The sequence below is a fragment of the Anser cygnoides genome, chromosome 3 (genome assembly GCF_040182565.1).
Source record: "Anser cygnoides isolate HZ-2024a breed goose chromosome 3, Taihu_goose_T2T_genome, whole genome shotgun sequence".
NCBI lineage: Eukaryota > Metazoa > Chordata > Aves > Anseriformes > Anatidae > Anser > Anser cygnoides.
In genome coordinates this window covers 71,241,747-71,255,117 of record NC_089875.1, presented here as the reverse complement: position 1 = coordinate 71,255,117, position 13,371 = coordinate 71,241,747, and the positions used below count along the sequence as shown (strand labels likewise).

The 13,371-nt window shown below is 47.6% G+C and overlaps 1 protein-coding gene across 1 annotated transcript; it reads left to right on the top strand.

The window, feature by feature from the left end:
• The first annotated feature begins 3,024 nt into the window (after positions 1-3,024).
• On the top strand, positions 3,025-5,500 carry MARCKS (myristoylated alanine rich protein kinase C substrate). The gene is given in 3 exon segments (XM_048081115.2): positions 3,025-3,447; positions 4,461-4,923; positions 4,926-5,500. Coding segments are annotated over 3 exon segments (867 nt in total). The 5' UTR covers positions 3,025-3,348; the 3' UTR covers positions 5,231-5,500.
• Positions 5,501-13,371: the final 7,871 nt, after the last annotated feature.

The window sequence follows — 13,371 nt, the reverse complement described above, 5'->3', positions numbered from 1 at the left end:
AGACATGAAGGCACAGGCGAGCATCAATAACTCCGAGTTGGGAGATGATAGTTTGCTGGGCAGCACCATCTGAAGCATACCATCAGTCCGCACCTCAGCCCTCCCACTTCCCAAACGGAGAGCATGAAAACAATCCCAGGCAAAACGTGCCGAGAGGAGTCACGTTTTGGAACCGCTGTGGAAAAGACAACTTCGTGTGGTGGATGCAATGTACAATTGGAAATCAGGAAATGGGCTGTGGTGGGAGGGATGGGGGCTGGACCCAGCGCAGTCTCGCTCATCCTTGCACTCCTCAGAGCTGGCCCTCAGTCTTGGTTTCATGTTCTTAGAAATGTTATCACTTCACCAACGTCACATGAGGGACATGACTTTTTGCTGACACAGCTCTTGTGGGAAAAGCCCAAACACAATGGCAATGAAATCACTTTTTTTTTTTTTTAGACACTAAATCTCCAGCAGCCTGTACATAAGCGCCTTTAAACTGGTACATCCTTGGTCCTGCCAAAGAAATGCTGCAAGATTTTTTTTGTGTGGAAGCCAATGTGGAATAATGGTGTGTTTTGCATTCATATCTGATTAGTCCTGCTGCAATACACCAATCAGGGTGGTGGTTTGTTGATTTTTTTTTCCTTTCTTTTTTTCCCCTTGGAAGGAGATGAAAAGATCAGGAATTTGAGTAAAGCGCAAGTTTGAGAATGAGGAATCTCCCCTGCGGCATACTTGTGTCTCCTTGGCACTTAAAGGTGCGGGGTAACAGCGAGCAGCCCAGTAACTGGTGGGCAACAGGTCAATGGAGGGGTTAGGTCTCCTGTTTGTACCTCACATGCAAGGGTGTGGGGCAGACGGCACAGAGAGCTGTCCCAGTTGTAAGGCAGGGAGCATGCTTATATTCCAGATTCCCTGCCTGTCCAGACACTGTGCAGAAGAACTCGTGGAACTGAGCATCTAGAGTAATATCAGACAAAGCTTTTCTTTTTTTTTTTTTTTGTTTTTTCCTTCTTCTTCTTCTTCTCTTTCAAAGTTGCAAAACACTGAAAGGGTTGAAAAACACACCGAGATTGCAAAGCAAACACCGCCGAAACTCCCCTAAACCGCTCGGCGAAAATTTTTTCTCGGTTGCTACCGCTCCGAAACCCACACGTAGCTCCGGCGGAAAGGCGAACCGCAGGCGCCCATGCAGGTGAAATCCCGTGCGAGAAATCCCGGTGACTTTTTGATCCCGGCTGCCAGCCCCAGCCACGGTCCTCAAAGGGGGGCTTCGGGGCTCCTCGCCCCCCTCCCTTATCCCCGTCGCCCCCCTCCCCCGTCGCCACGGCAACCGCCCGGCGGCCCCTCCGGGGATCGGGGGAGCCCCGGGGGAGGCGGTGGAGGTCCCCCCCCGTCTCCCCCAGCCCCTCGGGGGCACGGGTGAGCGCCCCACGGGCGAGCGGGGGCTGCGCGGCGCTGCTCGGCGGGGCGGGCGGCGGCGGCCGAGACAAAGGGAGCCGGGGCTGGAGGGGCGGGGAGGGGGGAGGCTCGGTGGGGAACGGCAGATGCCCCTCTCGTCCCCCTCCCCCTCCCCGGAAAAGGAGGAAAGAAATAGAAAAATAATGATAATTAATTATAAAAATCGCCCGGCGGATCCGCCGCCGATCAAAGGCTGCAGGCGCTGGGGCTGCTGGAAGGCGGCGGGCGCACAAAGCCCCCGGTGATCCGCGGGGGGAGCGAGGTGGGCGGCGTGGCCGAGCCTCCCCGTGCCGCAGCCCTTCGTTAGCGGAGCGATTTTACCCCCCCGTGTTTATAAACAACAGGCGTTTGGCGAGAGATTCCCCGCGGGTTGTTTTTTTTTTTTTTTTTTTTTTTTCTTGGAAAAGGACCGTTCTGCCGCGCGTTTCTGCTCCTGCAAAGGGAGGGGGGACCCTGTATGTGTGTGAGGGGGGGCTGTGTGTGAGGGGGGAGGCCCGTGTGTGTGTAGGGGGGGGGGCTCGGGGCCAGGCGTCCCGCATCCCCCAGCGCGGAGCGGCGACATCTCCCCGCGCTGGCCGCATCCGCCGCCCCCTCCCCCGTATTTTGGGGGGGGGGGGGGGGGGGGAACGGGTCGGATCTGCGGTGTTTCTTCCACACGAGCCGTCTCTGATGTGCTCCGGGTACCTCGGTCTGGAGGTGCAGCCCAACCCAGGGGTTCGGCTCCGGAGCTTCGCCCGGGCGTGTAAACGCGGCCCGGGAGCGGGGCGCCGCCGCGCTAAGCGCCTTCAAAAGGCGGATCGGGGATAATGGGAGAGCGGGATTTAATGGGGGCTGCTCGCAAAGGATCGCGTTTGGGGCCGATATGGCTCTGGGGGAGGGGGTCGCTCCGGCTCCCGCCGCCGCCGCTTTCGCGTTGGCAACATCTGGCCTACAGACCTACTAATTTCGACTCGTGATCTCGTTTGGCGAAACCCGATCTACGTGGTTCAAATACCTTCCAAATTGGGGGCGATTTAACAATCGCGACCAATTAAACCCGGGGAAGAAAAGGAGAGGAAAAAAGGAAAAAAAAAAAAAAAAGAAGAAAAAAGCAAAGCAAATCCCCTCCTTCCCTCTCCCCCCGCCCCGGGCTCGCAGCACACTATCTGTTGCTCGCTCCCGGTGGGGGCGGGCGGCGGGGCCGGGCCGGACTCCCGCTGCCGCTCGCGCTCACACTCGCGCTCACGCTCCCTGGCTCACCCGCACGCCCCATTGTCCCTGCCCGCCCGCGCCGCTTTATTGGGGTGTTTTGTTCGCCGCCCGGCGCGGAGCTCCGCGCGCCCGCCCGCACCGCGCCGGAGCGGCACATTCATCCCCGGCCGGGGGCTGCTTTCGAACCGCTGCCATCGCGGCTCCATTGTTCGCCGGGCGGCCAGGCCCCGCCCCCCTTTGTGTGGCGCGGCGGCGATTGGCCGGCGCCGGGCGGAGGGCTGCCGTCACCGCTCGGGAAGCCCATTCATCTGTGCACTTGGGCGTTGGACTCCGCATCTTATTAGCAACCAGGGAGATTTCTCCATTTTCTCCTTGTCTACAGTACGGCTACAAATCTGGGATTTTTTATTACTTCTTTTTTACTAAACTTGGGCTCCTTTTTTTTTTTTTTTTTTTCCTCCGGTGCTCGACTTTTTCCTTCCTTTTTTTTTCCCCCTCCCTCCTGTGCTGCTGCTTTTTTGATCTCTTCAACTTTAAATTTTTTAAAAGGAGTGCATTATAATCGGTTCTGTTCTCTCTTCTCTTTTTTTTTCCCCTCTGGTGTGTGTGTGTGTTGCTGCTGCTGCTGGTCGCCCAGTATTTATACCAACCCAACGCTCTTTGTTTCCCCTCCTTTTGGATCTGTTGAGTTTCTTTGTTGAATAAGACAGCATGGGTGCCCAGTTCTCCAAGACCGCTGCAAAGGGCGAAGCCTCCGCCGAGAAACCTGGGGAAGCAGTGGCTGCATCTCCATCCAAGGCGAATGGACAGGTAAAAAAAAAAAAAAATGGCAATTAAAAAAAAAATTAAACCTACTCCTTTTTTTAAGCCAACTTCGACGGACTCTCTTTTGCATCCTGTCTAATTCTTCTTCCTTTGATGCCCCTGTGGCACGTTCAATGGAGAATACGGCCAATCCTATTATCCTTGCAACTCGAGGCAAAGGAATCATTGCTTTATTTAAAAAAAAAAAGGGCTTGGCTTTGAACGATTTGCTGCTTTATCTTTCTTGCGTCGGGGGGGGGGGGGGGGGGGGGGGAAGGGGCACGTTCGGAAAAAAGAAAAAAAGAAATCCTTCGTGTATTATTGAGAAGCGTCCCGATGGCTTGCATACGGACGGATCTTTTACCGCTCGGCTTTTCTGCCCGCTTTACCGCCTGCTCCCGACGCCGCCCGGCGACTATAGCGCCTGCCGCGGGCACCGCGCGGCCGCCTCGTACCGGGGGCTGCCGCCGCCGGGGCTGGGGGCTCGGGGGCAGGAGCAGGGCTCGGGGGTGCGTGTTGGGGGGGGGGGGCTCCGTGGCTCCCCCCCGGTGCAACAGCCGGGCTGCCCGTGCCCCGGCGCCCCCCGCGCCCCCGCAGCTGGCGGCCGCCCGAAACATGCAAATGCGGTGGGGGCCGAGACGGGGGGGGGGGGGGGGGGGGGGGGGTGGAAGCCGGGGCCTGCCGGGCGGGGGTCTGCGAGCCGGGGCCGCGCGAGCTTTGTTCGGTGCCGCGCAGCGCCGCGCCGCGCCGCGCCGAGCCTTCCCCGCCCCGCTCCGCGCCGCGGCCGGACGGGGCGCGCCGGGGGCGGGGGTGCGCGGGGCCGTCGGTGGAGCCGCGGCGCCCCCTGGCGGCCATTTCGCGGGGCCGCCCGCCGCTGGGGGCGCCCGCCCGGTGCGGGCCGGGCTGAGCCGAGCCGAGCCGAGCCGAGCCGGGCTGAGCCGGGCCGGGCGGCGCGGGGAGGGCGCGGGGGAGGCGTCGGCTCGGTGCTCCCCCCCGGTAACGCGGTCGCTGTCTTGCAGGAGAACGGCCACGTGAAGGTGAACGGCGACGCCTCCCCCGCGGCGGCGGAGGCGGGCAAGGAGGAGGTGCAGGCGAACGGCAGCGCGCCCGCCGAGGAGACGGGCAAGGAGGAGGCGGCCTCGTCGGAGCCCGCCTCCGAGAAGGAGGCCGCCGAGGCGGAGAGCACCGAGCCGGCCTCGCCGGCGGAGGGAGAGGCCTCCCCCAAGACTGAGGAGGGCGCGACCCCCTCGTCCAGCAGCGAGACCCCGAAAAAAAAAAAGAAGCGCTTTTCCTTCAAGAAGTCCTTTAAGCTCAGCGGCTTCTCCTTCAAAAAGAACAAAAAGGAGGCCGGCGAGGGGGCGGAGAGCGAGGGCGGCGCCGCCGCCGCGGCGGAGGGCGGGAAGGAGGAGGCGGCGGCGGCGGCCCCCGAGGCGGCGGGCGGCGACGAGGGCAAGGGCTCCGCCGACGAGCCCTGCGCGGCTGCCCCGGCGGCGCCGAGGCGGCCAAGGAGGAGGCGGGGGACTCGCAGGAGGCCAAATCGGACGAGGCCGCCCCCGAGAAGGCGGCGGCGGCGGGAGAAGAGGCCCCGGCGGCGGCGGAGGAGCAGCAGCAGCAGCAGGAGGCCAAGGCGGCGGAGGAGGCCGGCGGCGCCGCCGCCGCCGCCACCACCACCACGAGCGAGGCCTCGGGCAGCGGCGAGCAGGAGGCGGCCTCGGCGGAGGAGGCGGCGAGGCAGGAGGCCCCCTCCGAGAGCAGTCCGGAGGGCCCCGCCGCCGAGCCGGCGGAGTAGAGCAGCGCCCGCCGCCGCCCCCTCGCCGACGAACTTTTTTCTCCCCCCCTGTTTGTTTGTTGGAGTGGTGCCAGGTACTGGTTTTCGGAGAACTTGTCTACAACCAGGGATTGATTTAAAAGATGTCTCGTTTCTTTTTTTTCTCTCCCCGCAGATTTTTTCCCATCTCAAATCAATTCTGTTACCACCATTCCAACGGGCGGAGGAGGGCCTCGACGCCTCCCTCCGCCTCCTTCCTTCTCTCCTCCTCCTTTTTTTTTTTTTTTTTTTTGCATCAGTATTAATGTTTTTTTGGTTTTTTGGTTTCGTTTATTTTTTTTTTATTATTATTTTTTGGCATACTTTGCATCTTTATTCGAAATGTAAACTTTCTTTGTCAGTCTATGGACATGCCCATATATGAAGGAGATGGGTGGGTCAATAAGGGATATCAAATGAAGTGATAAGGGGCCACAGTGGGGGATCCGTGGCGCGCATCCATTGCCAAGAGAACGTGCCACGAGAAATGATGTAAGGGGTTAGTCTTTTTTTAAAAGAAAGTTATTACGATGTATTTTGTGAGGCAGATGTTCTATAAGGTTTACAACACTACAAGTCTTGATTAAGAAGGAAAGGAAAAAAAAAATCAATACCCAGATAAAGAGATCATAGTCTTAGGAATTCATTTAAACCATAGGAACTTTTCACTTATCTCATGTTAGCTGTATCAGTCAGTGATTAAGTAGAAATACAAGTTGTATAGGCTTTATTGTTTATTGCTGGTTTATGACCTTAATAAAGTGTAATTATGTATTACCAGCAGGGTGTTTTTAACTGTGACTATTGTATAAAAACAAATCTTGATATCCAGAAGCACATGAAGTTTGCAACTCTTTCCACCCTGCCCATTTTTGTAAAACTGCAGTCATCTTGGACCTTTTAAACACAAATTTTAAACTCAACCAAGCTGTGATAAGTGGAATGGTTACTGTTTATACTGTGGTATGTTTTTGATTACAGCAGACTGCTTTCTTTTCCAGTTGTCTTTGAAAATAAAGGAAAACTCTTCAGATGCAATGTTTTTATTTTGTTTGTTTTTTTTTTTTTTGGTGTAGCATCTTGTCTATCATGTTTTTGTAAATACTGGAGAAGCTTTGACCAATTTGACTTAGAGATGGAATGTAACTTTGCTTACAAAAATTGCTATTAAACTCCTGCTTAAGGTGTTCTAATTTTCTGTGAGCACACTAAAAGCGAAAAATAAATGTGAATAAAATGTATAATTTGGTTGTGTTTCTTTCATGGATACTCTGGTAACTTAAATGGGCCAGCCAGTATTGTATGAGCCTAAATTTGTATAAAGTGATGATGTGCGCTGTTAGCACTGGCTTTGCAAGCTGCCTTCCTAGATCCCAGACTGTGTAACGCTGCGCTTATTGTAGAGAAATTGAGCAGCGAGCCAAGTAACTCGCAGGTTTCCTGGCTTTAAAAAGAAGGCTGGAAGGCAGTCTGAGCATGTACAGTGTGCGATTCTGTTGTCCAGGCTCCATCTTGCTTTTAAGACCAGAGGTATCCAGCATATGAGATTCTTGCCTCTTGAGGAAAATGAGATGTAATTTGAATTGCTTAGGGTGGGGCGCTGAAATTTTTTTGTGCCGAGTTGCCTAAAAGTTAAGCTCTTGAACAGACATCCCATTTATGTCTTAGTATGCTGTCCCTGCTTAGGTTCCTAGACGATTAGCTCGAAAACTTTAGCCTGGAGGGAGAAAGGGGGTATTAACACTGCCATTCTGCTCGAAGTAATTAAAAGCAATATTTTCTCTTTTTTTCCTCAAGTGCTACTCCCACCTGCAGGTGAGTTACAGAACAGATTTCGAAATTTGTCTATAAAAATAATTACTTGGTGCTTGCCTTTAATTGTTAGGCTCTTTGGCTAATTTCCAGCATATTGCTCAGGGCATATTATGCCTTAATAAAACAGTGGGCTCATGTAAGAAAAGCAGTAGTGGTATTTGGAGGGTGGAAATTGATTCAAGAAAGTGTTGCTTCTAAGTTTATAGGAGAAAGTTTAGTGTTACACTTATTTGCTTCCACCTAAATTTTCAGCAGAAACTCTTTGGAAGCAATTATGATTCATTTTATGAGAAAATGGCACGTTAGCACCTTGTTCCCTAAAGAACAAAGCCTAAACTGAATGAAGTATAGTAGATTTCCTGCTGAATGCGTACTTTTTTTTTCCTTTTTTTTTCTTTTTCTTTTTTTTTTTTTTTTTAATTCAGCTGTCTACCATTTTAACTTTGGCTTGTATGTACTCTAGTTGCCCTGGTATTTCTCTATAGCTTTAGAAATGTATTGAAACTATGCTATAATTGCTGAGGGACAAAAATAAATGGATGTAAAACAAGATCCTCCACACCAGTGTCATTCTTGGAGTACATGTGTTTGAAGTCTAGTGCATAACTGCTTTGCTAAGGGGTTTTTATAACATGGCTGTAAAAACCTGTTCTAAGACGCATGATGTCTTGGCCATAGAGTCAATGTCTCTTTTTAATAAATATATATATATTTAAATTCAAGGATTCTTAAAGAGAAGTCTGAATTTCTTTGATTTTTTTCCCTTTGTTGAACTATATGTGTACATATGAAGAAAACAATCACCAGTAAAGTTCTCCCATTTTTTCTCAACCTGCTTGGCTGAAACTTTTGTGTTTATTCCTCGCTCAGCTGGTGTTGTTTCCTGAAATGCTTCCAGTTCCTGGTGGTGCAGAATCACTTCTACCACAGCAGCCAGGATCCTTGGCTGGGACTTTGTAATTCCATAACTTGGCTTGACTTGGAGTTGCTTTCCAAGCCTAATACCAGTACAGTTTCCAAAATAAGTCTTAAGAAGATCAGTTACGTGGCCTGCTGTTCTGCTCGCAGCAGTCCAGTGTGTGCTAAAACGTGGTTCCAACAACGCCGCTTTTCAACCACGCGGTTTAAGAAGACGGGAATCTGCCTGGGTTTGGAATGGTGGAAATGGAGCTTTGAGCTACTTCCTCCTGCAAAAGGATTGTGCCACAGCATCTGTCCCCACTTCGTCCCCGAGGGGCTGGCTGGTCACTCCCATGCGATTGTAGAATACCCTCTTTTTTGTGTCAGGAAAATGGAGGGGTTGGGTGTTCATGACCGGTGAGATGGTTAATCTTCTTACCAAGAAACCTTTATGCCTTTTTTTACTCCATCGTTTGCCGTTATGCCTTGGTGAAAATGCTAATCATAATAAGTATTGTAATTTCAACAAATTTTCTCAAAATTCAAATGCATGTGACTTTTAAAATGCGTGGCTTCAAGCTGATTTGCCTGTCTTATGGGTTGTTGGGGTTCTTTTTCAGTGGAATGTTGTGATTTCTGTGAACAAGGTTGTGCTGGAACAATGTCAAAATTTTAGGTAAAACTTAGGCTGAAATCTAATTTTGTTTGAATAAGGACTCTAGAGATTTGCTTCTTTTATGTTTATTTCCTTAGACAGAGACAGTCGTCTTCCTTGTCTGAGGTCACTTTGGGTGTACAAAAATCCTTTCAGATTTCATGGCTATCTTACTAATATCTACGCTTGATTTCATACTCTCCAAATCGTGGTGTCTGACCCCAAGTACTTGAGTTCTGTATCTGGGCCTGATAGTTTCTAATGTGAAATGGTAGAAACCTTGCCTTCAGGCAAGGAAACAAGGCAAGAAAAGGGGGAGAAAAAGAAAAAAAAAAAAAAGGCAAGGTGAGGTGGGTGAGGGATGTCAAGTGTGGGCTTTGGCTTCTGCTGGAGAGTGCTCACCTTCCTGCTTGTGTGCACAATTGCTGTGTGAAAATCAAGTGCCCGCATACCAACTTGTGACGTCCCTAAGAGCTCCCGTTGGCTCTGCTCGATGCGATGTTGTACAGGGGAGTGGTTTGCTCCTTCGTTCTGTGAGGGGAAGTATGCTGTTGGCGTTTCAGGCACATTTTTTGTTATCTAATACTGTTCCAAACAGCTAACTCTTGAACTGCACTTACAGACGATTAGGTGAAGATCAAAGGTTTTCATCTGCTTGCTTTGTTTGGGTTTTTCTAAGTTGCAAGTCCTTTTGTTTGGCTTTTAAAACAAAACCTAGCATAATACACATCCTAGTCTGAAGCCATAGTACCGATTTATGGTTTTCTGCAAAATCAGTCCTTGGAATTCAGTATTTATGCTATTTTTATAGTAAAAGAGTGGTAAAAGTTCGACATTTGTGATACCTGACTCATTTCAGTGTTTATTATAAGGTTTTTAGGAGCTAAGGGTAAGATGTGTTTTCCATGATGGTGCAGTTTGGTTGAAAGCAGCCTGTTTTGAGGCTATGACAGCTTTTTTACCATGCTCAGGTCACCGGGGTAGAATAAGGCAGATAGTTTTCTTCCTGAAGTAAACAGCGAGTGCAAACAATATATTGTGTTTATAGCATACTGTAGACACTGGGGTTAATTTGCCCTCTTTACAATGCAGAGGACCTCAGCTAATTGACAATGAATGGGAACTGTTGCAATTGCAACCAAATCCAACAGGGCAGAGAAAAACAGGCTGGGCAGCCTGCTGTTACGTGAATAAAATAGTGTAAGATGTGCTGCTGCAGTAAAGTACCCCGTTACTAAAAGTATGTGTTAGTTTGGCCTTGGGAGAGCCAGTGTGTGGTGTGCTTCTAAGGCATGATGCCTGTTTGGAGATGCAGAAATGGAAGCTGTAGCAGCGTGTTTCACGATATGTTTGCTGAGACAACTTTGGGGATGAGATGGCTCCAGAGTGGGAACGTTGCATATTGGGACAATCAGAGGAGTATCAGCGATGAGAGCAAAGTGATGGGTACAGCTGAACAGATGAGCGACCACAGTGTTGCTCAGTGGATAAAGCCCAGAGTTAGGGATTTGTAAGTCTGGACTAACTATGTTGTTAAATACACCTTCTGTGTCAAAGCATGACACCCAGCTTTTAAATGCCTCTATTTTAGCACATGGATGTTATTTGACAGAGATGATGTAAAGCTTCGGTTAATGTGTGCGGAATGTTTTGAAGGAGGGCCACAAGTATTATTTATACATCTTTGTCCTAAGTCTTTGTTTCAGGATGACTTGTCTGTCCAGACCAGGACTACAAACACACCGGCTGAAAGAAGAGATTACTACTTACAGTTAGAAAGAACCAAACAAGATAGCTGATACTGATAGCAATAAACTATTTGATAGTTGCTCTTAGCAGAGAACACTGTGACTAGAAATTTCTTTTTAGGTACATTACAAACAAAAGTCATCTCCTGAAGCTCACAGGTTAGTTTCCAAAATATATATAGAAAAGATAGGTACGAATCTATTGTTTAGGAAAATCATACTCACTGAGTAGGTGCAATAGCTGCAAGAAGTGACTTGCTAGCCTCCGCTGGATTAGTTCTCTCTCTGAAACTTGTTATGTAGATCCATCCGAATATTTTAAACTAATTTGATAACAAGGGTGACCTGCTGTTCAAAGGAGACAAACTCCATCGCAGAGCTGTTGCTAACAGGCTCCTCACTGGAGAAGAACCCTTCTGGACCAGTAAGTGAAGACCTGCATTTCAGGGCCTTTACAAAAGGAGAGCTAGGGAACAAAAAGAAAAAGAAGAAAAAAGAAGAAAAAATAGAAAAAAGAAAAAAAAAAACACAAAACAAAGCAAAAACTTTATGAACTAAAAGAAGATATTTTTTTTCCTAACCATCTGGAGCAAGGCTATCATAGGCATAAAGTACTCCACCTTCTGTCTTTAAAAAACATAAAAACATAATTTAATTACAAGAGATACTGGAGTGCAAAGCCAAACCTCTCTTGAAAACCACTGAGGAAACAGAATCCAAAATTGATTAAAGTAACATTTTTGAGGAGTGAATCATTAGACCAGTCCCAAGCATTACAGTGCAGTTTGGGAGCCTGTTAAAGCAAGTTTACTAGACACTGTACCTCTGAGGAGACTGGGCAGCAAATATTTTTCCATCCTGATAATTAAAAAAAAAATGTCAGAAATCATGGGCTGATACTCTGAATATGTGAAGGAACATGATTTTTTTTTTCCCTCATGGCTTTATTTTTGCTTATCTTTCATACATACTTAGTTTCTAATACATATCCAGCAAGAAGAAGAAGAAAACAGTGGAAAGATTAATACGTCCAAAATTGCTCTGAACCTATTTCCCTGGATGTTTTATTTAGATTTATTTGAATTCTGTTTTAATATTTTATTCTGCCATTAAATACCCGACTTTAGGAGTAAATGCTCACATGGAGAGATAATATTTATATACTAAGATATATTTTGAATTTTCAGAAGGACTCATTTTGGCCTAATTCTTCTGTCACTGAGTTCTGTGGGAGTGAAGTTAAACAGTACAAAGCACTTCTGGAATTTCCCCATAAATTTTGCTAAAATTAAGAGAAATATATCTGATTCCTCTGGGAAGTATCCACCTGCATTCTACCACCAATGCAGTGTGCACAATAAAGGGACAAGAAACTGATCGTGTTTGCGTGAATTAGGAGATTAAAGGCACATAGGAGCACTTTCTCATGGTGTCATCACAAATGATAAAAATGAAATGCCACTGGAAATTTACCCTTGTTGTTATAAATTTATAGTTTAGTTTATGCCCTGATGGTTCATCACACCTAGCACCTCTCCTACTGCTACCACATGAAGTCTGTCTTATACTTGACAGACCTATACATTGAAATGATGATGCAGAAATGTATTCAAAAGGTGACATGGATAAATTGGTGGCCAGAAATGTTTGCTATTTTCTATATAAAAATGTTTATTTTTACTGATCACTGATATCCAATGAATTCTGTTTTATCTAGTAATTTTTTGCCTTTGTGTTGCCTACATAGAAAGTTGTCATTTCAAGATCACAAAGCTTCCGATGTTATAGTAAATTAGACCAAAGGTGAGAAAGAAAGGGAAAATATCTTCCCATTGACGTTAGAACAGGACCATCAACTTGAATAAACCATGAAGAGAGATTCAAATCCAACTGTTCTCCACTTAAATCCCAGTGCTAATCTAATCTAATCTGATCTAATCTAATCTAAAGAGGCTTTTGGGCTTTGTTTTGCTTCTTGTTGTTGTGGCACGCATGTTATGATAGTCATTAGTTTCATAATCTGCAGATATACGGAAGAAGAAGCAAAACAGTTCTGAAGTTTGTCCCCTAAATGCTTTACAGAAGACATACTAGGTGTAAAAGCAAGATACGATCCCTGCACTAGAAACATTCCACATGGCTCTGTCATTTAGAGCTGCAGAACATGGAAGTGCTAAAATGTTCCTGAGGATTTTAGGAAAAATAATATGCTCCTTCTCTTTTGTGACAAAGGTAAAATGAGGAGCATGCATATTGTAACTCTTTGGGTAAGTCACACAAACTCAAATGACGAACGCTGTAAAGGGGAGCTAAACACATGATGTTCTTCTCAGTAGCAGCTGAATGAGCAACATACGTGTAAGAAATGCACCATTTGCAGTAGAGACTGGACATTTTTAAATTTTCCATGATCATACTGCTTCATTTTGCATGAATCTGCTGCATTAAAGGCAATCTAACGGCAAATGACAGTGAAGTGTCCAGTTGGGAATGAATCCTTAAGGAGAAGTGTGGCTGGGGACCATTTTTGAACAGCAGCACAAACAAAAGCACATTCCCGTAAGAACTACTACTAGGAAATATTTATATTGTGATGCTGGTTTAAAAGGCCCAAATTAAATATGAGTCTTGCTTGTGCCAGGCACTGTGTAAACATCTAGGAGAGACAGTCTCTCCTCTGAAGAAAGCATCCAGGCTAAATGCAGAAAGGTTAGGCTGTTTCACTTCCTACCATTGTTAAAATCACATTTCTATTTGTCTTGGTCAAGATTATGAAGGGGGAGGGAATTAATTACCAACTTCCTTTTTTTTTTTTTAAAGATCTGTTGCTATTTTCTTTTCTCAGTTCATGCTCACTGCCTTCATAAGCTGTGTTACAAAAACACTGCCATCCACATCTCAATGGCCAGTACCTTTTCATAGGCACAAATAGTAATAGGCATTTTAAGCAATAAAAAGGATTAAATTAGAAGTGGTTCTAGAGTGAAAAATAGCAAAAACCTTAA